The sequence below is a fragment of the Enhydra lutris genome, unplaced genomic scaffold, assembly GCF_002288905.1.
Source record: "Enhydra lutris kenyoni isolate GAN:26980312 unplaced genomic scaffold, ASM228890v2 scaffoldscaffold48, whole genome shotgun sequence".
Lineage (NCBI taxonomy): Eukaryota > Metazoa > Chordata > Mammalia > Carnivora > Mustelidae > Enhydra > Enhydra lutris.
In genome coordinates this window covers 10,794,574-10,821,513 of record NW_019154132.1, presented here as the reverse complement: position 1 = coordinate 10,821,513, position 26,940 = coordinate 10,794,574, and the positions used below count along the sequence as shown (strand labels likewise).

General features: G+C 38.5%; 1 protein-coding gene across 1 annotated transcript in view; it reads right to left on the bottom strand.

Moving 5' to 3' along the window:
- Positions 1-26,940, bottom strand: part of LOC111156687 (synaptonemal complex protein 2 like) — a 105,798-nt gene that overhangs the window by 66,678 nt on the left and 12,180 nt on the right. The window contains exons 9-17 of the mRNA XM_022517716.1: positions 26,643-26,667; positions 15,594-15,679; positions 15,402-15,490; positions 12,999-13,033; positions 11,905-12,047; positions 10,037-10,089; positions 9,374-9,419; positions 7,686-7,778; positions 7,530-7,590 (exon numbers count right to left, since the gene is read on the bottom strand). Of these exons, the coding sequence (XP_022373424.1) occupies positions 7,530-7,590; positions 7,686-7,778; positions 9,374-9,419; positions 10,037-10,089; positions 11,905-12,047; positions 12,999-13,033; positions 15,402-15,490; positions 15,594-15,679; positions 26,643-26,667 (631 nt within the window). The remainder of the gene's footprint in view (positions 1-7,529; positions 7,591-7,685; positions 7,779-9,373; positions 9,420-10,036; positions 10,090-11,904; positions 12,048-12,998; positions 13,034-15,401; positions 15,491-15,593; positions 15,680-26,642; positions 26,668-26,940) is intronic.

Genomic DNA, 26,940 nt, shown 5'->3' with positions numbered 1-26,940 from the left:
TACAATGGTAAAAATATTAGATTGGCAGCAGACTTATCCACAGAGACCTGGCAGGCCAGAAAGAGCTGCTATGATATATTCAGAGCACTAAATGAGAAAAACATGCAGCCAAGAATACTATATCCAGCTAGGCTATCATTGAAAAAAATAGAAGGAGAGATTAAAAGCTTCCAGGACAAACAAAAACTGAAAGAATTTGCAAATACCAAACCAGCTCTACAGGAAATATTGAAAGGGGTCCTCTAAGCAAAGAGAGACCCTAAAAGTAGTAGATCAGAAAGAAACAGACAATATACAATAACAGTCCCCTTACAGGCAATACAATGGCACTAAATTCATATCTCTCAATACTTACCCTGAATGTTAATGGGCTAAATGCCCCAATCAAAAGACACAGGGTATCAGAATGGATAAAAAAACAAAACCCATCTATATGTTGCCTACAAGAAACTCATCTTAAACCCGAAGACACCTCCAGATTTAAAGTGAGGGGGTAGAAAACAATTTACCATGCTAATGGACATCAGAAGAAAGCAGGAGTGGCAATCCTTATATCAGATCAATTAGATTTTAAGCCAAAGACTATATACTAAGAGATGAGGAAGGACACTATATCATACTCAAAGGAACTGTCCAACAAGAAGATCTAACAATTTTAAATATCTATGCCCCTAACGTGGGAGCAGCCAACTATATAAACCAATTAATAAAATCAAAGAAACACATCGACAATAATACAATAATCGTAGGGGACTTTAACACTCCCCTCACTGAAATGGACAGATCATCCAAGCAAAAGACAACAAGGAAATAAAGGCCTTAAATGACACACTGGACCAGATGGACATCACAGATATATTCAGAACATTTCATCCCAAAGCAACAGAATACACATTCTTCTCTAGTGCACATGGAACATTCTCCGAATAGATCACATTCTTGGTCCTAAATCAGGTCTCAACCGTTATCAAAAGATTGGAATCATTCCCTACATATTTTCAGACCACAATGCTCTGAAGCTAGAACTCAATCACAAGAGGAAATTTGGAAAGAACCCAAATACATGGAGACTAAACAGCATCCTTCTAAAGAATGAATGGGTCAACCAGGAAATTAAAGAAGAATTGAAAAAATTCATGGAAACAAATGACAATGAAAACAACGGTTCAAAATCTGTGGGACACAACAAAGGCAGTCCTGAGAGGAAAATATATAGCAGTACAAGCCTTTCTCAAGAAACAAGAAAGGTCTCAGGTACACAACCTAACCCTACACCTAAAAGAGCTGGAGAAAGAACAAGAAAGAAAGCCTAAACCCAGCAGGAGAAGAGAAATCATAAAGATCAGAGCAGAAATCAATGAAATAGAAACCAAAAAAACAATAGAACAAATCAACGAAACTAGGAGCTGGTTCTTTGAAAGAATTAATAAGATCGATAAACCCCTGGCCAGACTTTTCAAAAAGAAAAGAGAAAGGACCCAAATAAATAAAACCATGAATGAAAGAGGAGAGATCACAACTAACACCAAAGAAATACAGACAATTATAAGAACATACTATGAGCAACTCTACGCCAGCAAATTTGACAATCTGGAAGAAATGGATGCATTCCTAGAGACATATAAACTACCACAACTGAACCAGGAAGAAATAGAAAGCCTGAACAGACCCATAACCAGTAAGGAGATTGAAACAGTCATCAAAAACCTCCAAACAAAAGCCCAGGGCCAGATGGCTTCCCGGGGGAATTCTACCAAACATTTAAAGAACTAATTCCTATTCTCCTGAAACTGTTCCAAAAAATAAAAATGGAAGGAAAACTTCCAAACTCATTTTATGAGTCCAGCATCACCTTGATCCCAAAACCAGACAAGGATCCCATCAAAAAAGAGAACTACAGACCAATATCCTTGATGAACACAGATGCAAAAATTCTCGCCAAAATACTAGCCAATAGGATTCAACAGTACATTAAAAGGATTATTCACCACGACCAAGTGGGATTTATTCCAGGGCTGCAAGGTTGGTTCAACATCCACAAATCAATCAATGTGATACAACACATTAAGAACAAGAACCATATGATACTCTCCATAGATGCTGAAAAAACATTTGACAAAGTACAGCATCCCTTCCTGATCAAAACTCTTCAAAGTGTAGGGATAGAGGGCACATACCTCAATATTATCAAAGCCATCTATGAAAAACCCACCGCAAATATCATTCTCAATGGAGAAAAACTGAAAGCTTTTCTGCTAAGGTCAGGAACACGGCAGGGATGTCCGTTATCACCACTGCTATTCAACATAGTACTAGAAGTCCTAGCCTCAGCAATCAGACAACAAAAGGAAATTAAAGGCATCCAAATCGGCAAAGAAGAAGTCAAGCTATCACTCTTCGCAGATGATATGATACTATATATGGAAAACCCAAAAGGCTCCACTCCAAAACTGCTAGAACTTGTACAGGAATTCAGTAAAGTGTCAGGATATGAAATCAATGCACAGAAATCAGTTGCATTTCTCTACGCCAACAACAAGACAGAAGAAAGAGAAATTAAGGAGTCAATCCCTTTACAATTGCACGCAAATCTATAAGATACCTAGGAATAAACCTAACCAAAGAGACTAAGAATCTATACACAGAAAACTATAAAGTACTCATGAAAGAAATTGAGGAAGACACAAAGAAATGGAAAAATGTTCCATGCTCCTGGATTGGAAGAATAAATATTGTGAAAATGTCTATGCTACCTAAAGCAATCTACACATTTAATGCAATTCCTATCAAAGTACCATCCATTTTTTTCAAAGAAATGGAACAAATAATCCTAAAATTTATATGGAACCAGAAAAGACCTCGAATAGCCAAAGCAATATTGAAAAAGAAAGCCAAAGTTGGTGGCATCACAATTCCGGACTTCAAGCTCTATTACAAAGCTGTCATCATCAAGACAGCATGGTCCTGGCACAAAAACAGACACATAGATCAATGGAACAGAATAGAGCCCAGAAATAGATCCTCAACTCTATGGTCAACTAATCTTTGACAAAGCAGGAAAGAATGTCCAATGGAAAAAAGAGCCTCTTCAATAAATGGTGTTGGGAAAATTGGACAGCCACATGCAGAAAAATGAAATTGGATCATTTCCTTACACCACACACGAAAATAGACTCAAAATGGATGAAGGATCTCAATGTGAGAAAGGAATCCATCCAAATCCTTGAGGAGAACACAGGCAGCAACCTCTTCGACCTCAGCCGCAACAACATCTTCCTAGGAACATCGCCAAAGGCAAGGGAAGCAAGGGCAAAAATGAACTATTGGGATTTTATCAAGATCAAAAGCTTTTGCACAGCAAAGGAAACAGTTAACAAAACCAAAAGACAACTGACAGAATGGGAGAAGATATTTGCAAATGACATATCGGATAAAGGGCTAGTGTCCAAAATCTATAAAGAACTTAGCAAACTCAACACCCAAAGAACAAATAATCCAATCAAGAAATGGGCAGAGGACATGAACAGACATTTCTGCAAAGAAGACATCCAGATGGCCAACAGACACATGAAAAAGTGCTCCATATCACTCGGCATCAGGGAAATACAAATCAAAACCACAATGAGATATCACCTCACACCAGTCAGAATGGCTAAAATTAACAAGTCAGGAAATGACAGATGCTGGCGAGGATGCGGAGAAAGGGGAACCCTCCTACACTGTTGGTGGGAATGCAAGCTGGGGCAACCACTCTGGAAAACAGCATGGAGGTTCCTCAAAATGTTGAAAATAGAACTACCCTATGACCCAGCAATTGCACTGCTGGGTATTTACCCTAAAGATACAAACGTAGTGATCCGAAGGGGCACGTGCACCCGAATGTTTATAGCAGCAATGTCTACAATAGCCAAACTATGGAAAGAACCTAGATGTCCATCAACAGACGAATGGATAAAGAAGATGTGGTATATATACACAATGGAATACTATGCAGCCATCAAAAGAAATGAAATCTTGCCATTTGCGACGACGTGGATGGAACTAGAGGGTATCCTGCTTAGTGAAATAAGTCAGAGAAAAACAACTATCATAGGATCTCCCTGATATGAGGGAGAGGAGATGCAACATGGGGGGTTAAGGGGGTAGGAGAAGAGTAAATGAAACAAGATGGGATTGGGAGGGAGACAAACCATAAGTGACTCTTAATCTCACAAAACAAACTGAGGGTTGATGGGGGGAGGGGGGTTGGGATTATGGACATCGGGGAGGGTATGTGCTATGGTGAGTGCTCTGAAGTGTGTAAACCTGGCGATTCACAGACCTGTACCCCTGGGGATAAAAATATATGTTTACAAAACATAAAAAAAAAAATCAACCCAGTGAGGTCCACAACAGGATATACAGTTAAAATGGCAAGAAGTAGTATAGAATTTTAAAAGCAGCAAGAGAAGACAGTTACAAACAAAGGAAACCGCATAAGACTATCAGCTGATTTTTCAGAGAAACTTTGAATATATCATTAACTCCCTCTGGCTCCCTCAAAGTGCTAAAAGAAAAATCCTGGGTCACCTGGGTGGCTCAGTCATTAAGCATTAAGTGACTGCCTTCTGCTCAGAGCATGATCCCAGGGTCCTGGGATAGAAACCTGCATCGGGCTCCCTGATCAGCAGAAAGCCTGCCTCTCCCTCGCTCACTTCCCCTGCTTGTGTTCCCTCTCTCGCTGTGCTTCTGTCAAATAAATAAAATCTTTAAAAAAGAAAGAAAGACATTGATCAAAAAAGAAGAAAAATCTTGCAACCAGGAACACTCTATCCAGCAAGCCTATCATTTAGAATAGAAGGAGAGGTAAAAATTTTCTCAGGAACAAAAGTTAAAGGAATTCATGACAACTAAACCTGTCTTACAAGAAATGTTAAGGACATTGAGTGGAAACGAAAGGCAGTAAGAGTAAGGGAAGTGTGGGAGGCCACGGTAGGGCTTAGACGAGAACCAAACCAGGCCCTGACTTGTGCCTCCTTTAAAGGCTGAATAGCCAAACAAAAGGCTTAGGTCGATAAAGTCGAGTAGCACTAAGAAAGGGTCTGTGCTATGTGTTGTGCGCTCGCCTACGTGACTTCCCACACATTTGCTAGTCAGATAGAGATGATTTGGCCAGGGTCAGAAATTCTTGGCTGGTCCTTGCTGTCCTTGCACGGGCTATAGACTACACCACTATAAGACTGTGCTGTGCTTACACAAACTATGTCTTGGGTGGCCTTGAAGTCAGTACATCTGGCGCTAGAGGGTCTGCTATTGGTGCTTGGGAAATAGATAATGGGAAAGCTTGAAGGATTTTCTGTGCATGTTGCAAACTCTTTAGTAATCAGCTAAAAATAGATACTTTTCTTATGATTGCTTCTGTTAGTTATATAATACCTCACAGCCTTGAATAAAATCGGCACTATTGGACATCCTCCTTGGTGCTCCTCCTGCCCCCATCTCTTTCTCTCTTAATTTCTTTTCAGCATCCTCTTACCCTCTCGACCCTGGTCGATTTGTCGCGCCGGCCGCGACAAGCAAGAAATATAAAAGCAGTAAAACTTGGTACATCTATAAAAATCAGTCAAGGGATTCATAAAATAAGAGGATGTTAGTAGGACACCATCTACCTAAAACACGGGGGTGGGGGCGGGTAGAAGAGTAAAGAATGGATTCAAACTTAAGCAACCATTGCCCAAGTATAGATTATTATATGTATAAGAGGTTATAAACTCAATGGTGACCACAAATCGAAAACCAGTAACAGATTTACAAAGAATAAAGAGAAAGGAATCCAAGCATAGGACTCCAAAAAGCCAGCAAACAGTGAAGAGCAAGAAGGGAACAAAGAACTAAATAACCACAAAACAAGTAACAAAATGGCAATACTTACATACTTATCAGTAAATCTTTGAATGTAAATGGACTAAACACTCCAAAAGACGGTGACAGAACAGATAAAAAAGCAAGACACATCTATATGCTGCCTGTAAGTCTCATTTCAGATCTAAAGACACATGCAGATTAGAAGCGAAGGGATGGAAAATTATTTGTCATGAAAATGGATGTGAAAAGAAAGCTGAGGTAACTATATTTCTATCAGACAAAATAGACCTGAAAACAAAGACTTGTGATCTGTCTGCACTCTGCCTTGACCTCCTTGTGTGGCCCCTGGAGGTGCACTGGGTACTTCCCTCCAGGATCTGAGGAATGAGGTTATGAAGGCACATTGTTGAGAAAAGATGGTGGCGGAATGAATAGGAGGACTGTAGGCTTATTTCGTCCCACAAACATGACTAGATAACTATCAAATCATCCTGAATACCCCAAAAGTTGTTCTGAGGATGGACAGAATAAATGCCACAACTAAAGGGAGAGAAGAGGTCACACTGAAGAAAGTAGGAAGTATGGATCTCTGGTGCTGTGGAGGGGAGAGAGCTGGTCTCAATGAAAGGCAAGGGAGTACACAGGAGAACACACAAGGAAAACATCTCTCCAAAGTCATTGGCTTGGAAAATGAGAAGGGCTGAATTTTGTGAGGTCTGGCAACCAGCAGGGCTTTAAAAGTCTGGAGTTTTAAAGGTCACTGGTCTTGGCTGTGATAGAGCCTAGAGGGCATGGATTGCTTCTGGACAGGAGGCAGGAAAACCACCTGGGGGCAGGCTCAGTCATTTAGGCATCATCCAACTCTTGGTTTCAGCTCAGGTCATGATCTCACAGTGGCGAGAAAGCCCCATGTCATGCTCCATGCACAGCATGGAGTCAGCCTGAGATGCTTTCCCTGTTCCGGTTTTAAGTACCTGCTCTCCTTCTCCCAACTTTAATTGCGCCATAAAACATTCTCCATGTTAACCACTCTAAAATATATAGTTCAGTAGCATTAAGTGTATTCACATTGTTGTATCACAGATCTCTGGAATTGTGTCTTGCAGATCTAAAACTCTATCCGTTAAGCAGAAGTTCCCCATTTCCTTCTCCCCACAGCCCCTGCTCTACTTCTTGTCTCTATCACTTTGAGAGATATCCATAAATGGAATGATAGGATATGTGTTTTGATTAGCCTATTCACGTAGTGTAATGTCCTGAAGGTTCATCCTTATTGTAGCATGTGCCAGACTTTCCTTTTAAAGCTGGATCGTATTCCATCCTTATTCACCATTAGATGGACATTTGGGTCACTTCTACCTCTTGGCGATTGAATAATATTACAACAAACATCGGTATGTCCATCTGTTTTCAAGTCTGCTATCTAGAAGTGAAATTGCTCTCACATGGTGATTCTGTTTTGAAGTTTCTGAGTGACTATAACTATTTTTACAATAAAAAAAATATCTCAGGAAAATAATTGAATCCTGAAGTTACAAAGTGAAGGAGTCCTCAACCTCGTACCCTTGCACCCTGGCCCTGAGCAGTGTTCCTTCCATCACACTATACCATCTCCCTCCTACCTCAAAGGACAAAGTCTGCTCTAGAATCAGAACTAAATGTGGAGTGGTTTAGAATTATCTTACCTAGTACGCTGAAATTAACCACTGCTTCCTTCAGAAGTCTTACTGAGTCCCATAGAGCACTCTGGAAAAAAATAAGTTACGTTCATGAGCACATAATGTATTTGCATATAAACAATCTCTAAGCACTTGGTTTAAGTAGGAATCAAACATAGTTACCTTACTATTGTCTATATAAAAAGTGACACTCTGACTTCCGAGGTTGAAGTCAATCCAAAATTTCTCTAGTTTTTCATCTTCTGGTTTTCTCATCTGTAAGATATAATTTCAACATGAATTGTGTACATGTCCTGTTAAAGAGTCAGAGGGAAATTAGTCCACTAAAAACAACTTCTGCTTTTCTTGGAAAAACACTACTTTAATACTGTAGGAGGTCTTTATTGCCTTACTTCTGCAAAGCAGGAGGAAGGTCTTAACTTCATATAACTAAGGTATTTCTGGAAAAAAAAAAAAAACACAACCACTATCCTTAGCTTAACATTTGAAAGATGTTTAAATGTGTCAGAGGACTCTATTCACATATTTCCCCCCTGAGAGAATTATAAGTAGTCCTATATTGAAGCAGAAACAATAGAAATACTGCACAGAAATGGAAACTAAGAAAAGGAGGTATTATCAAATATAAGTGATTATTTGCCATCTACCTTACTATATCCATTAGAGCTAAAATGTGAAGATTTAAAATTACCTTCATTTTAATTGATTGTAAAATAAATAGGTGCTTATAGGAAAAAAGCTTCAAACCACATTGTTTATAGAAACAGTCAATGTCTCCTTCTCTGCCCTTCAACTTGGTATCTTTCCAGAGAAAGATTAACGATGTCTTTGTTTCCTCCCAGATGTTTTCTAGACATATCAGAAATATATGAAGAGTTTTTATCTTAAGACTGGGGAAAAAAAAATAGACCACTTGCTTTTCTGAAAATGGCATTTCTTGGGCAATTTTCCATCATATGTGCTTATTTCTTTGAATGAAGGCTTTAAATATAATGTATGTTATGGGAAGCCAGTTGAGGGCCATGTTGAAGCTGATGAGAATCTATAAAAAAAAAAAAAAAAAAAAAAAAAAAAAAAAGATCTACCACCAAGCAGATACTGGAAACTTCAGATAACCAGAGGAATAAAAATAGAGATACAGAAATCAATCAGGCTACTAAAATCAGTCCTAGGGAGAAGAAACTTGTGGTAGAGTCAGGAGTTAAAGGTTCAGCTCACAGAGGCGGAGAAACACCCTCTAAACTCAAAGCAAGGAAATGGTTGATGAGGACTTTTTGATGACAAGGTCCAGGAAACCTCAGCTGAGTTAAGGTTCATAGGTCTTTGAAGAATGTATCCCCTGTGAAGATGCTGTAGGTGGACCTTGTTCATTTAGAAACTGAAGAAGGTGGTAAAAAGAAACTGCTCACCCTTTGACTGTAAAATACAAGGTAGAATTATCTTGTGAAAAGACAGCCCCCAATTTCTGTGGATAAGGTGAGGAGCATCAAATGGAAAGAATCAAGGGAATGGTTCTTTTCCTTACAATACAGGCATGAATAATGGTATCCACTAATAGGGTAAAATAATGCCAGATTCCTGTAATAGATCTCATGAACACAGTATCAACCCTAAAATTCCTGTATCTGGCTTTAACAATAGAAACCTTAAACTTATTAGTAATGCATCCCAGTTAGAGCAGGAGAGAAGACAGGCAAAGAAAGGCTTCAGAATGGAGACCTCTAAAAGAAGCAAGCTTCCTTTCCTAAAAAGCCCTTCTTTTAGGGAGAGCAGTTTGGCCTAAGTATGTATACCTAAGTTAGGGTCTATGAGACCATATACCACTTTCACAGCCCTAGAGATGAACATACCTCATGCCCATCAGCAAAAGCAGCAATACACGGAAATGAATAGACCCTGCAAAACATTTCACAACGTAAAAAATAAAATATGGGTGGATACCCAACACAACTTACACATGTTCTATAACAAGCATTTTTATCTAGGGTATGTGATTAAATCTCTTTGCATAAACTATGAAAGAGGGTCTCAAACCTACAAATGGATACTACTCTGGAGAGATTTCCAGTCTCCATCTGGCTAGTATACAAGTCCAGTTTACTGGTCTACCAGCCAGGCTTACTAATACTCTATCTCTGCCTAGCTGCTGGGCCAGATTACAATGAAAGGAGTGAATTTAGCAAATTCTCATCAAGAACACTTTGTAATAAACCTCTCTCTACAGACTTCAAATCTTCAAAAAAAATCATTTCATAAAATCTCCTAGGGAACATGTTAAATATATTCCAAAGCATAAGTAAATATTCTAAAAATACAAACTGATAGAGGTAATTTTTAAACACATACAAACGAATCACTACGGAGAGTGGATCTAATCTCCTGACATTTCTATTCAATGGATAATCTAGTAGTGATAAGTTATGTATTTTCTATTCTCTCCTGAAATAGAATGGATCCTAGATTTCTAATATTAGATATTTTCAAAATAAAATGACACCCAGAGACATACTTACCTTCTCTTATCACCAAGTCGGTTATTTAGGTAATTGAGAAACCGTCTACTATCCTTCAAAGAAATAATGCAAACTTTAAGAGAAAAAAGCTTTTACTATTTTTTTTACCAGCATGTAGAAACGAGGGTTTGCTTCTGAATTCCCAGGATCCAGTAACATCACAGTGTTCCACCAAGATTCATTATTACAGGTTAATTGAAACAATACTCTGTGTTAGAAAGGGGAAACTTCAGACCCAAATTCTGGAAGGAACCCCCAGCCAGGAGATTTTCAGCTGAGGAATGCTTTAAGTTTCCAAAGGTTATGTGCACAGTTACATTTCACTGGGTTGAAGGGAAAAGAAATACATTTAACTAGTGACCTAGATTACAGTTTATATGCTAATCCATTGGGGATCCATCTTGCTAATATCTACCCAGGACGAGTCAACCACAAACCCATAAGCTTATACATTTCGGGTTTATTCTGGGAGCATTATCCATTGCCAATTTTCATCATCAAGAGTTCTCTACCCCATTCCTTCTTGGTTTCTCTCTTCTCACACAGGTTCTGAGAATAAGGATTATTGTTAGAGAGTTCTCCTACCCAGAAGCCAGGAAGAAGGTAAATTTGTTGCCTCCAAAATACTAAAGCTGAACAGACACCAACCCAGGTTTTTGTCCCTTTTCTTAGGGAGGATTGAATATTGTAGTCCCTCCTTACAATCCACATCTTTATGCAGCACTAAATAGACAGCAGCAATGTAAGCCTTGACCTAAAAGTAGTTCCATTAAGAAGACAATGGCTCTATGGGGGAAAGGATTTGAGAAATGTTACTTTTGACTTATTTTCGTGGAATTTCCTTGACCACGAGGGTATAACGAAGAGGAAAAAGGGAACTAACCTCTGAGTCTACAACATCCCAGACACACTGGTTTCTCTCATTCAGTTTTCACAGCTTTAAGGTGGGTTTTATTCCTATCTCACAGATAATGACACTGAGGCTTTGTAAGTCAACTACCTTACCAAAGTGCGTGCATCATGTAAGCCATGGAGGTAGACTCAAACCAGAGGCTTATAGTCTTTCCATTTCCATCAAAATCAATACTGGTTAAATAACTACTACCTATCTGGCAGTAGGCTCAAAGTTAATATTTTAAGTGTATTTAAAACTTCAGATTTAATAAAATTCTAATTGCATAGTGGTTTTGACCAGAAAAGCTTGGTTCAACACGAGCATGGTTACTAAGAATTGTACCTTTTCCTAAAGGACCTAACCTTCATTGTAAGAACTTTTAGAGAGAAGAGGAAAACCATTTGAGCTATTTTAGGATGAAGGTGAATATGCAAACTATAACCTTTTTTTGTGCTATTTGGGGGTATAATCGCCATGAACCCAGACTGCATGGAAAACACTGGAAATTACTATTCCTCTAAAATAGAGAGGCCTGATGGTTCAAAGCACAACTACCCATAATACTCCTCCAACTAGTTCACCCCATGCCAATTTCAACCTCCCCTCATAGCCCCAGCTGCTCTGTACAAGGCTGAAATGTACATTTTCTCTAGCTCTCCTACCACCTGAGATTCACTGAAATTTGTTCCCCCCCATGACATTTTCTTGGGCTGGGTCCATCATATTCACATCACCTGTCTCCAGTCCAAATTACCTTTAAAAAAAAAATCTGTATGCCCACATTTGGTACAGATATTCTGCTCAGTCCTCAGATCATTTCACATAAATGAGAAATAGGAAGCTTAAGAATGGCTCCTTATTCACTTAATCAGTTCTTAAGAAAATCTCCTCCCCTGAGCCCAGTGTTGAAGAGAACACTGAGGATGTTTAATAAGTATTGGGTAAGTAGACTTTTGATGACCAGGAATCTCACCGTCTCAAATTCTCGATCTTTAATTTCTTTGAAAGCTTCAGCAAGGACATCATCTTCAAACCACTCATGAACAAGCTCAGCCCTTGATTTCTTCAAGGTCAGTCTACACAATGCTTCAGAAAGTGCAACCTGCTGGTCATAATCTAGAGATTAAAAAATGGTAGGTTATTCTGAGGTGGGCATAAAGCAAAAGAAAAAAGGAGTTCTACAGATTAACACTTGTTCTAAGAAATTCCATCTTTGAAGACTGGCATTGTATGTTACAGTTATAGGCAGTAATATGTATCCTAAAGCACCATTACTTCAGTATTTAACATTAGCAGAAAATCTAAATAGGCCAGCATATAACAATTAAAACATTTCTACATTTTATGTTTTATATTAAAACACTCATCAAAACAGCCCCAACAGTCTTAGTATTACTACAAAAATAAAATCAGAATAAACTGTGATACTTCATGACTGATAAAGCATAACCTGTTTAAATTGCAAGTAATTTTAAGGATAAAAAATAAGCTGCAGCCAGATATGTACAACAGGAGGACATTTATAGAATGCTTTTAAAATTTGCAAAGCAATGTATGAAGTAATGAATAACTAAATTCTACTCCTGAAACCATTATACTGTATGTTAACTAAAATTTAAATAAAAATTAGAAAAAATAGTGTATGTGGTTTATGAATACATAGAAGTAGAAGAACATACTTTTGATTGAAAAAACAAATCCAAAGCAAGGATTACCTTTACCAGTGGGGAGGAGAATGGGATCAGGGACATGTACACCAGAAGTTTTACATGTAACTGATTTTACTAAAAAAATAAAAACAAAAACAACAAAAGACCAAAAAAACCAAGACCATGTAAATGTGGCAAAATGTTAGAATTTGACTAAGCTGGTTGGTGAGGAAATGAGTATTCATGAATTATTCTTTATGGCTTTCAGCATGCTAAAACTTTTCATAAATTAGGAGTGAAGTGTTCTTCCTATTTTCAACTTGACCATAATTTTTACCCATAGTTCTAAGATGCTCACAAAACCCCCAATTGTCCAACATGTAATACTCTAATATTTAAAATTCTAAACAATTCTTACCACCCACAGTCAAGATTGTCCTCGCAAGGTCTTTCCTGAAACATTTAGATAAATAACATTTTACTGAAGTGTACGTAAAACTTTATTGGCATTAAAATTTAAAACCAAGATGCAGGGGTGCCTGGGTGGCTCAGTAGTTGGGCATCTGCCTTCTGCTCAGGTCATGATCCCAGAGTGCTGGCATAGAGCTGCCCCCGCCCCCCACCTGTCAGTCTTTGCTCGGTGGGAAGCCTGCTTGTCCCTCTCCCACTCACCCTGCTTCCGTGTCTCTCTCGCTGTCAAATAAAATAAATAGTATCTTAAAGAAAGAAACCGTTGGATTTTCACTGACAAACATTTGAAAAAAATAACACAACCAAAATGTATATTTTTTAAAATATACAGAGAGCACACGCATGAACAAAGGAGAGGGGCAGAGGGAGAAGCAGTCTCCCCTCTGAGCAGGAGCCCAACACGGGACTTGATCCAGGACCCTGGGATCATGACCTGAGCCAAAGGCAGATGCTGGACTGAGCCCCCAGTCCCACCCACCAAGATGTCTATTTTTAAAATTATTTCAAATTCAGCATCAGAATTTCTTAAATGTCAAGAATACATCTTGACATATTTCTTAAATGTCAAGAAAAGTTAATGACTTAAAAGCATTTTTTAAAAGAGGCTAGAGTTCTTATACACTCAGAGGCAGTATTGCTCCTTCTGTAAAGGGAATTCAATTGGAGGATGTCTGAAGATCAACAAATGCTAAGATTCTGGAATTTTATAGTCCTCTCACCAACTTGCATGAATATATATATATATTTTTTTTTAAGATTTTATTTATTTATTTGACAGAGAGATCACAAGCAGGCAGAGAGGCAGGCAGAGAGAGAGGAGGAAGCAGGCTCCCCTAGACAGCAGAGAGCCCGATGCGGGGCTCGATCCCAGGACTCTGAGATCATGACCTGAGCCGAAGGCAGCGGCTTAACCCACTGAGCCACCCAGGCGCCCCACATGAATATATTTTTTGAATAAATCTTTTTAAAAACATAGTTGACACCTGAAAGAAATGCTACAGTAGGTGTTGTGAGTCCTTCCAGTGAGCTCTTGAATAGCTTTTAAAAACTGGTAATTTTAGCATTATAATGTAATAACTTAACCATATTACATCCAACAACAGATTCCCACATTATATAACAATTTCAGTTAAATGCTAACAAGTATGATACTGGTCTTTTAATGTCTCAAATAACTCCCATTTTAAAAAATAGATTGGCCAAGAAATCCTGTAGTTCAGTTTCTCATAAACAGATTGCTTTGTTACTATTAAGAAACCTTGCCTTAAAATAGTACCACTACTTTGTGCTTGCAGACTTTATATCTAACCTTAAGTCCAGAACATTCCAGACTTTTTAGGACACACAGTAAGGCAGGACCATACGATTAGTTTGAAAACTTAAGAGAAAACATCAGATCAGTTGTTCTCCAATTCTAAATATAACATTAAGAGTAATGATTAATTTAATCTAGTTAGTTTTTTTAGGAAATATTCAGTAGAAAAACTGCATCTTGCAAACACTAGTTAAATGAACAAACATGACAGCAGTGGGCTCCATGTTCCCTATCACTTCATTCAGGCCTATAATATGACAGACTTGGCTGCCCTTCCTCTCTTCCGTCATGGCTGCAAGTCACGTGAATGACGGCATACCACAGTATGTCAATGATGCTGGTTGGTGGCTAGCACAGTAACACATTTAGGTTCAAATTTTAGAGTAGGGTGCTGGTTCTGCTTTTCATGGCCACACATTACAACCTTACTCCTAAATTTCAATGTCCCAAGAACTACATAATCATAACTAGGCCATCAAAAAAAAAAAAAAAAATCCACTGGTTTTTTTTTTCCCATTTTTGAAAAGCAATACAAATGCCAATGGCATAGCTGAAAGTTGGTAGCTTTTGAGCATTTGCTACTAAGTAACATGGTCATCACTTTGAATGAGTTAGTTCATTCAACCTGTATAATAACTATCAAGAATTACAGTTGGCTCCACTTTACAGGTGAGCAAAGAGGTGGCAAAACCAGATCTGAAGCCCAGCAGTCTGGTCCAGAGTCTACACTCTTAACAATCTCCTATGAGTCACTAATTTAACTCACATTCACAAAGGAAAAAATAACCTATAGCCCAAGAAAGCATTTCAGCTCACAAACTTAACATACTATTAAGAAAGAACTTCGCAAAGTCTAGCTTTTTCCCCTTAGTCCTCCGTCACTGTTAGCTCAGAGCCTGTGCACAGCAGGTGCACAAAGCATTTACTGAAGAAAGCAATGAAGGCATCAGGTCTAAGGAGAACAGAGACAGAGGCAGTACAACCAGGAAGTTTTTACCCTTACAGCATCCCATAATCAAGTACAAGTTCACTTACATAAGACGACTTGGGCCTTCCAACAAAGGGAGTCGTCTTCGCTCTTCCTGAGGCATGTCATGCAAAATGGAGTTCAAAGTTTTCAAAGCCTGGAGACGGGGAAAGTACAGGGAAGAAACATGGAGGCCGATTGAACAACCCTCTTGAAGGCCTTTAGAGCAACTGTTAGCAGATTTGTTATTTGCAACTCACCTCCTGTTGAATCAGATGACTTACAGTCTTTTCTGTCACCAGAAACCCTAAGGTAAATATGAAGGAATCCAAAATCTGCATTTTCCCTGAAAGCATAATTTTAGAAAAATCAAACAGATACGAAGAAGAATAAGGAAATGACTCCCACAAAACAGGAAGAGGCAAAGACTGGAAACACCATGAGAGCAGTGAACATTTTAGAAATTGAGACAGTCTGGGCAATAAGACAGGGATAAAATACACTTGCAGCATTTAGACCTTCACTGAGGAAGAGAGCAGCATACACAAAGTGTGGCTGTGTGTGATTACCTTGTCTCAAGCAAAGCTACATTTTTTTTTTTAAATCCAGACTGAGGGACAGATATACAAAGGATAGCTACTGCAGTTTTGTTTCTTACGTTGTATATTTCTCCAAAAATAAAAATTTTAAAAGGTATTATGCTAACAAAAGCAGGGTTTAAACAAAGTATTGACCTTTATTAAACAGCATAATTATAGAAGCTTCAGTTATTTATGTCAGTACATAGTAAAAAGAAATGGGTATGTGATTATCTTATTGTATATCATATCAATACTAGCATTAATATTAGTTACTAATAGTATTTATGATCATAATACTACTTATTAATATTGGCTAATAATTATCGATATTACTATATAATGTTGATTATATATATATTAATTATCCTGCTTATTAAACTATGGTTTAATTTATGCACATTAAGATATAAAATTATAGTACATTTATGAAAAGTGAAAACATTTGTGTTAAGATCATAACATTATTTTCATAGGTTCAAAGGTGCAATTTTGATATATAGATTTTTTTGTCACATGTCATATACTCACCCCCCATAGAACTCATGAGATTGTATGAACCCCAAAGCAGAAAAATAGAAGTAAAAAGGATTCTTCTATCAAAGAAAGCCAGATTGATACTGCTGGATGAGCTCTGGAAATCAGAAGTTTGGCTAAGAGCTGTGCCAACAACTTGCCTGCCAGTTTAAAACTTGAAGATTTCAACACAGCCCAGATGGACAGCAGAGGATCCTAAAAACATTTATGTACCTGTTAATTAGCAACTATCAGGTGTCCTGTCTTTTCATTTACATAGTAAAGAAAACAAATAGAGCCTTAGAAAAGGGAAAGACGAACACTGCCATTAGGTAGCAGAAAAGGGACTTTTTAAAAAGTGCTTACTTCTGGAAATGAAGATTTAAGAAGCACGTGACTGGTCACAAAAAACTTAAGAGAACATGAATTCCAAGAAAGTCTCCACCCTCAAAGAGCCAGCATAATAACTTGTCCTGAGACTCGGCATGAAAGTAACAGTTTCAAAAGTATCTGGGGCACACACTGAAGAAATTGATTTACTAATCTCAGAGTATGTGGTAGGGGGGCAGGAATCTTTAGGAGACTTCTCTAAATACAAAAATGTTGGTGGACACCATTTTTCTTCCAGTCCCTCAGCTTACGTAGCTGGACATTTACTAGAGCCAGCAGTGACTCTCCCCCAGTCTTGCTAGAACCACATGCCCCACCCCCAGTGCTCCCTTACAGACCTGCCCCATCCAACCCACCTGCCTTAGAAGCCATCCTTACAGAGTGGCTCCTACCCCACCACACAATGCAAGGTGCCCCAGTGGGAAACCAGCACCACTCCAAAGAGACTACTGCCCTGGAGAGAAGGAAGAAATAATCCCACACACCAGTTTGCCCACAGTTCTAGCAGCCAAGCCTTTCCACGGATCACAGAGAGAGAAAGCCCTGCCATTAGGTACGCTTGCAACAAAGAGGCTGATTGCACATACCTAGTCTGACTGCCAATCCCATCCACCAATGAAAGCCTCTGAGCCACACAGGGAGAAAGGCTGGTCATCTGATACACAGAGAGGCTAATTCCAGACAACCAGACCGACTGCTGACCTTGTCCACCTACCAGCCCGCAGAGGCCTTACACAGGCCCCTCAATGCTGCATGGATCAAACCCTGCCCAGTGTACCCACAGGAGGCACAGTGGGTCTATGGAGCTGACTGGGGTGAAAACACAGCTAGACTCAACAGTAAGGTATATGCAGCCCACATTAGGAGAGACCCCAGCTTGTGTGGTTCTGATGACCAGAGGGCATGACACTACAGGGAACCACTGAACTTCTATACAAGGCAAATACTTTCTAGCCTAGAAGACATAGCTATCCCTCCCTAACATATAGAAAAAGAGTGAGGAAACAAGAATATGTCTTAAATGAAAGACTAGGACACAAACCACAGCCCAAGAGCTAAAAGAAATGGAGATAAGTAATATAATAGAGAATTCAAAGTAATGGCCATAGAAATACTCACTCGACTTAAGAATGAGAATGAGAACAACAAAGATAGAAAATATGAAACAAGTCAGATGAAGAACTCAAGAACTGGAACAAAGCAACAACAAAAACAAAACAACTAGAGGGAATCAATAGTATATTAGAAGAGACAAAAGAACAATTCACTGATCTGGAAGACAGGGTAATGGAAAAGAACGAAGCTGAACAGCAAAAAGTGAAAAATGAGAATAGGTTAAGGGAATTCAGCAACATCATCAACCACAATAACATTCGCATTGTAAGGATCCCAGAAGGAGTTAAGAAATGGGCAGAAAACTTATTTGAAGAAATAACTGAAAAATTCCCTAAACTGGAGAAGGAAACAGACAACCAGACCCAGGAAGCACAGAGAAATCCTAACAATGTAAACCCAAGGAGGTCCACACCAAGACACATAAATACTAAAAATGACAAAAACAAGTTAGAGGATTTTAAAAGCAGCAGAGAAAAACCGTTACATTTAAGGGAGACCTCACAAGGCTATTAGCTTATTTTTCAGCAGAAATATTGTGAGCCAGAAAGTAATGGAATGATATATTCAAAGTGCTAATAGGAAAAAAACCTATAACCAAGAGTATTCTATCCAGCAAGGTTATCATTCAGAATAGGAGAGATAAAGTTTCCCAAACAAAAGCTAAGAGTTTTCATTACCCTTAAACCAGCCTTACAAGAAAGGTTAAAGGGAATTCTTTGAAAAGGAAAGGCCATGACTAGAAAGTTATAAGAATTCACAGGTAAAAGCAGTTATAATTATAGTGGATTCAATCATAAAGCCAGTTTGTTAACACGCAGTAGTAATACAATCTGATCTACAGGGAAAAACAGTCAAGGGTAGACAAAATAAGACAATGCAAAATATATCATATACATAAAACATGGAAGGTGGAGTAAAAATGTGGTGCTTTTAGAATGTTTTCAAACTTAAGTACCTATCAACTTAATAAAAGCTGCTATGTACACACAAGAGGACATATATACCTAATGGTAGTCATAAATAAATAAAAAAACCTCTGACACATACACAGAAGAAAAAATGCAAGTGTAACCCGAAAGAAAACCTTCAAACCACAGGGGAAGAGTGCCTGGGTGGCTCATTTGGTTGAGCAACTGCCTTCGGTTCGGGTTGTGATCCTCGAGTCCGGGACTGGGACCTGTGTCAGGCTCCCCACTCAGCAGGGAGTCTGCTTCTCCCTCTAACCATCCTTTCTCTCATGCTCTCTCTCAAATAGATAAATAAAATCTTTAAAAACAAAAAAAACAAAAAAAAAACAAAAAACAAAAAACCACAGGAGAAGAAACCAGAAGATACATAAATAAACTGAAAAACAATTAAAATGCCAATACATACCTATCGATAATTACTTTAAATGTAAATGAACTATTTCCATTACAGGGAAGGTGGGGTTAGAAAACCCTGAGGTGACCTCCTCCCACAGATATAAATTGTTAACACTCAACAGCATAAATAACCCAGAAAACAACCTGAAGACAGGCATAACAAACTCCACATTAGGTATAGAAGAGGCCACATTGGAGAAGATAAGAAGGGTGGAGAGGAAGTGGAGAGCAAAACTGACAGCAGCCATTCATGGCAGGTGGAAGAGAGAAGCCCCAGAAATGAAGGGAGAGACATAGACTATCATGCCAAGGACTCCCACACAAAAAAGGTGAATTCCCACAACAGCAGGGTACATACAACACATAGGGGATACCCTCTAAAGCACCAAGTTCTAGTGAAGAGGGGACACTGCACTACAGGATAATGTAGGGCCTTTCCTTCATAAGGCTGTTTTTTTTGTTGTTGTTGTTTTGTTTTTTGGAGGGGTTCTTTTGTTTTGTTTTTTTGTTTTGTTGTTGGTAAAAAACAAACAAACAAAAAACCAAAAAAAAAACAAGGAGACATAGCTGACTTTCCAAACACACAAACAGACAAAATTAGACAAAATGAGACCGAATGTTCCAAAGAACAGGAAAAGACCATGAAAAGAGACGTAAAGTGAATATAACTAATATGGCTGATAAATTCAAAGTAATGATCATAAAAATATACAACGGACTTAAGAGTAGAGGATATCAGAGAAACCATTAAGATTAAACACACACACACACCCCAAAAAAAAAAAAAAAAAAATCACAAAATCATGAGCCAGACGGGTGCAACTGGGAGGTCCAGTTGGTTAAGTGTCTGCTTTTAGCTCAGGTCATAATCTCCGGTTCTGGGATCAAGCCCTGCATCAGGCTCCCTGCAGGGAGGCTTCTTCTCCTGCTCACTCAGTTTGTGAGCACTCTAATAAAATCTTAAAAAAGGGGGCGCCTGGGTGGCTCAGTGGGTTAAGCCACTGCCTTCAGCTCAGGTCATGATCCCAGGTCCTGGGTTCGAGCCCCGCGTCGGGCTTTCTGCTCAGCGGGGAGCCTGCTTCCTCCTCTCTCTCTGCCTACCTCTCTGCCTACTTGTGATTTCTCTCTGTCAAATAAATAAATAAAATCTTTAAAAAAAAAAAAATCTTAAAAAAGTAAAAAGAACCAGAGCAGCTCCTGGATGGCACAGTTGGTTATGTCTGACTCTGTTTGGGCTCAGTTGTGATCTCAGGGTTGTGAGTTCAAGTCCTGTCTTGGGCTTTGTGCTCAGCATTGACTATGCTTGTGACAGTCTTTCCCTCTCCCTTTATCCTTCCCCAAATGTGCACATGCACATGCATGCTCTAAAATAAATCTTAAAAGAACCAGAGACTAACACAATAAATAAGTTAAAAATATACTAGGTGAAATAAATAGGTTAAAGAAAGGAAAGGAGTGAATTAACATGAAAGATGGTAATAATGGAAAGTAATCAAACTGAGCAGGTGAAAAAAAATTAGGCAAAATGAAAATTGACTTAGGAAGCTCAGTAACCCCATCACAATCACATTAAGGGATCTCAGAAGGAGATGAACAAAAAGGCAGCAGAAAAATCTATTTGAAGAAGTAAGAGCTGAAAATTTTCCTAATCTGGGTAAGGAAACAGATATCCATATCCAGGAGGCATAGAGAGCTTCCAGCAGAAATCAACCCAAGGAAATCCACCCTGAGACATAGCAGTAAAAATGGCAAAATACAGTGATAAAGAGAATTTTAGAAGCAGCAAAATAGTTATATATGTTTGAGGAAACAAACCAAACACAGCCAATCTTTCAGCAGAAACCTTCTAGGCCTGCAGAGAATGGTATGATGTATTCAAAGTGCTGAAAGGAAGAAAATTTGTAACCAGGAGCTGGTTCTTTGAAAAAGATCAAGGAAATTGATAAACCTCTAGCTAGACTCAAGCAGCAACACAAGACCAACAAAAATCCTTCCATACCCAAATAAAGTCACAAGTGAAATAATCTATACCACAGAAATACAAACAAGAGATTATTTTAAAAAGTGTATGCCAACAAACTGAACAACCTAGAAGAAATGGGTAATTCCTAGAAATATAACCTTCTAAAACTGCATCAGGAAGAAGGGGAAATTTTGAACAGACTGATTACTAGCAATGAAATTGGACCAGTGATCAAAAAATTCCCAAAAAACAAAGTCCAGGACCAGATGGCTTCACAGGAGAAGCTTCCAAACATTCGAAGAGTTAATACCAAGGTGCCCGGGTTTCTGGATTTCAGCCCAGGTCATGAACTCAGGGTTGTGAGACTGAGCATGGCGGTGGCCTTTGCATTTGGCATGAAGCCTGCTTAAGATTCTCTCCCCCCTTGGGGCACCTGGGTGGCTCAGTGGGTTAAGCCTCTGCCTTCAGCTCTAGGTCATGATCTCAGGGTTCTGGGATCGAGCCCTGCATCGGGCTCTCTGCTTGGCAGGGAGCCTGCTTCCTCCTCTCTCTCTCTGCCTGCCTCTCTGCTACTGTGATCTCTGTCAAATAAATAAAGTCTTAAAAAAAAAAAAAAAACTCATCTTTAAGATTCTCTCCCCCCACCCTGCTGCCCTCTTTCCTTTTCCTCCTCCTGTGCTCCCCCAACTCACATTTAAAAAGTTAGGGTGGGGCAAAAAGAGTTAATATCTATTCTTCTCACACTGTTCTCAAAAATAAATAAATAAAAAGGAAAATTCCAAGTTCGTTCTACGGGGCCAACATTTCCCTGATCCCAAAACTAGATAAAGATACCACATACACCCACAAGAGTGAGCAAGCCAATTATCTCAACACAGACAAAAAGCTTTTTTAAAAAAAGAATTAACAAAGAAACCAAGGATATATTAAAAAAAAAAATCACTCAGTCTGATCAAGTGAAATTTATTCCTGGGATATAAGGGTATTTTGGGTCACAAATTAATGAAATATAAAAGAATAAGAACATTTTAATAGGCATAGAACAAACATTTGACAAAGTAAAATATCTGTTCATGATAAAAACCCTCAAGTAAGTAGGTTTGGAGGGAACACACTTCAACATAACTAAGGCCTTTTATGAAAAACCCATAGCTATCATCATTACTCAAAGAGGGAAACAGAGCTTTTCCCCTAAGGTCAGGAACAAGGCAAGGATGCCCACTCTCACCTTTTATTAACATAATACTGGAAGTCCTAGCCCCAGCACTTAAAGAAATAAAAAGACATCCAAATTGGTAAGAATGAAGTAAAACACATTATTTGCAGATGACAGTACTCTATATAGAAAACCTAAAGACTCCACCAAAAAACTAGAACTGATAAAGGAATTCAGTAAAGTTGCAGGATATAAAAATCAATATACAGAAACCCATTGCATTTCTATACACTAATAATGAAGAAACAAAGAAACCTTAAGAAGATAATGCCATGGAAAACTACACCAAACAAAATGTTTAGGAATAAATGTAACTAAAGAGGTTAAGAACTATACTCTGAAAACTAAAAAACATTGAGGAAAGAAATTGAAGAGGGCACAAAGAGGAAGATAATCCATGCCCATAGATTGGAAGAATATTAAGATGTCTATAGTACCCAAAGCAGTCTACGGATTTAATGCCATCCCTATCAAAATACCAACAGCATTTTTCTCAACTAGAACAATTCTTAAATTTGTACTGAACCACAGGAGATCCCAAATACCCAAAGCAATCTTGAAAAAACTGTGTAGCACAATGCCAGTTTCCACATTATAATGTAGTAAACAAAAAAGTCTTGTACTGGCACAAAAACAGACATATGGGTCAACAGAACAGAATAGAAAGTCTAGAAACAAAGCCATGATTATATGGTTACTTAATCTTTGACAAAGCAGGAAAGACTATTCAATGGGAAAAAAGATAGTCTAGTCTTTTCAACACCTGGTGCTGGGAAAACTGGGCAGCTATATGCTAAAGAATAAAACCAGATTACTTTCACCATACACAAAAATAAACTCAAAATGGATTCAAGACCTAAATTTGAGATCTAAAAGCCATAAAAACCATAGATGAGAGCAGAGGTGTTAAGGTCTCTGACATCAGCCATACATTTGTCTACATAGGTCTCCTGAGGCAAGGGAAACAAAAGCAAAAATAAACTGCTAGGACTTCATCAAAATAAAAAGCTTCCCTACAATGAAGGAAACAGCCAATGAAACTAGAAGACAACCTGCTGAATGGAAGAAGATATCTGCAAATGACATATCCAGTAAAGGGTTAGTATTCAAAATACGTAAAGAACTTCTAGAACCCAACACCAAAGAAATAACCTAATTGAAAAATGGGCAGAAGACATGAACAGGCATTTCTAAGACAACATGCAGATGGCCAACTGACCCATGAAAAGATACTCACATCACTCATCATGAAAAAATGCTCCATGTCACTCATCAGGAAAGTACAAATCAAAACTGTAATGAGATATCACCTCATACCTGTCGGAATGGCTAAAATCAAAGAAACAAGTGTTGGCGAGAATATGGAGAAAAAGGAATTCTCTCATACTGTTGGTGGGAACATGAGCTGGTACAGCCACTGTGGAAGACAGTATAGAGATTCTGCAGAAAGTTCTATGAGCCAGTATTCACACTAGTGTGTATTGAGCCAAAGAATACAAAAAGTCTAATTGGAAGGATGTACCCCTATGCTTACAGTAGATTTACAATAGCCACTTTATATGGAAACAGCCAAAGTGTCCGATAGATGAATGGATAAAAATGTGGCATGTGTATGTATGTATATATTATGTATACACAGAGAACAGATTGTCCAGCCACAAGAATGAAGTTGTGCCATTTGCAACAATATCTAGAGAGTAAAATGCTAAGTAATATAGTCCAGCCATAGAAAGACAAATACCATACGACCTCACCTTTAGGTGGAATTTAACAAAGAAAAAAAAAACCCACAAACCAAAAAATAGACTCTTAATTACAGAGAACAAGCAGATGATTATCAGAGGGGAGGTGGGCAAGCAGATGGGTGAAATAGGTGAAGGGAATTAAGAATATACTTATGGTGAGCACTAATGTATAAAATTGTTAGATCACTATGTTGTACACCTGAAACTAATATAACACTATGTTAACTATATTGAAATTAAATTTTTTTAAGAAGGGAAGAAGCTGAAAAAATTTTTTTAAACATTCACAAATTTTCAGGGTACCAAAAAAAAAAAAAATCAATATATAGAAATCTGTTGTGTTTCTATATACTAAAAATGAACTAGTAGAAAGACTAAGAAAATCCCATTTATAATTGCATTACAATATTTAGGAATAAGTTTAATCAAGGAGGTGATAGACCTATACTTTAAGAACAGTAATACATTAAAAAAAAAACCACTGAAGATACAAATAAATGGATATACCATTCTCATGAATTGGAAGAATGTTGTTTAAATGTCCATACTACCCAAAGTAATCTACAGGTTCAATGCAATTCCTAGCAAAATACCTATGGTATTTTTCACAGAACCAGAACAAATAATCTAAAGATTTGTATGGAACCAAAAAAGATACCGAATAACAAAGCAATCTCAGGAAAGTAGATGGAGATATCGTGCTTCCAGATTTCAAACCATATTACAAAGCTACAGTAATCAAAGCAGTATGGTATTACTAGCACAAAAATATATACCTAGTGCAACAGAGAACAGAGGCCAGAGAAACTCCTACTCATCTAGTCAATCTACAACAAAAGAGGCAGGTATATACAGGGAAGATGTCGGTGAGGATGTGGAGAAAAGGGAACACTTGTACACAGTTGGTGGGAACAAAAACCAGTACAGCCCCACTGGAGAACAGTATGGAGGTTCCTCAAAAAATTACACATACCGTTTTGATGTAGTCGTTTCACTACTAGGTATTCACTCAAAGAAAATGAAAACACTAATTTGAAAAGATATAGGCACCGCTATGTTTATAACAGCATTACTTGTAACAGCCAAGCAACAGGAGAAACTCAAGGGTCCATCAGTGGATGAATGGGAAAAGATATGGTAGATACTATGGACTGGAACTCAAACATAAAAAGAGCATTTCTTGCCATTTACAACACAGATGGACCCGAGGGCATTAACGCTAAGTAAAACAAATCAGAAATACATGATTTCACTTCTATGTGGAATCCAGAAAATAAATGAACAACAACCAAACGGATTCTTAAATGCAAAGGATAAAGGTGACTGCCCGAGGGGAGGTGGGTGGGGGATGGACAAAAGAGAGGAAGGGGATCCAGAGTTACAAACCTCCTGTCACAAGTCAGAGTTGATAAGTACAGCCAGAGGAGTGCTAACACCACAAACTCCATCTCTGGCCTCCGACTCCGTGTCTTGTTTGTATTCGCGCCGTGACCTGCCTCGGGGCTCCATGCTCCATGCCCCATGGGGAAGGGGTGTCCTGACTGGAATGCGCAGTCTCATTCTGACCGTCCCTTAAGTAAGGCCCAGAAGCCCCCACTGCAGAGAACTAGTACAGATATCCGGTGCACAGCTGGTACGGCTTGAGATAACTACCCTTGACCCGACCACCACGCCCCCATGCCCCTCGCTATACAGGCTGCGGATTAAGGTCCGGACTTGGCAGCGAACAGCTGCCTAGCTCGGGGATCATTGGTCTGCTCCATCCCACCCCCTCCCCCATCAGTAAGTTATCCTGAATATAGCTGTGTAAACAGTACAGAAGGCCTTCTTCCTTCTTTGGTCTTAGAATGCCTTCTCAGAGAGTATAAACAATACGGCAGTAATGTTATAAGACGACAGAGCAGCCACACTCATCATAGAGAGCATTAAGTCATGTACCTAATTGTCAGATTGCTATGTTGTACCCCCGAAACTCTAAGTCAACTGTACTTATGTTGAAACTTTTTTTTTTCTTCTAAACATTGACAGAGAGCGAGAGAGAGCACGTGCACAAGCGCATAAGCAGGGGTACCGGTGGAGAGGGAGGAAGCAGCAAACTCCCCACTGAGCTGGGAGCCCCATCCAGGACTCCATCCCAGAACCCTGGGATCATGACTTGAGGCATAGACAAACACTTAACCAACTGAGCCCCCAAGGTGTCCCACATTAAAAATATTTAATATAAAATAAAATGGACCTCAGGCAAATCAAGACATACTTTGTAACAAAATCTGTTACTTTATAACAAAATTACCATAGGACAATCTGGGGCAGGGGGTCAATAAAGCTAAGTACTGAAACATGTTTTACTTTTATAGGTTATTTAGATGAATATTTATACCAGAATATTCTAATAGTCAATTTAGTTATAAATATACTTACCTTTACTACTACTCCTGGAAATAATCTAGAAAGAAAAAGTAAAGCTTGTATTATTTTATAAACCATTATCAACTATAATATTAATTCATTAGACCTGATATTTCTCTAATAGACAGGAGCAGACTTTCATTAGTAGGAAAAAGAAATCCTACCTGACCTTCAGTCACTATTAAAAATCAGCTTCTCTCCCTTAAATAGGTCAATAATGTATGCATGAAAAGAAATCATTTTCTATAGCATTGGTTATATATGGTTTCTATTTCATGTATTTTAATAAAATATGAGAGTATTGGCAAAA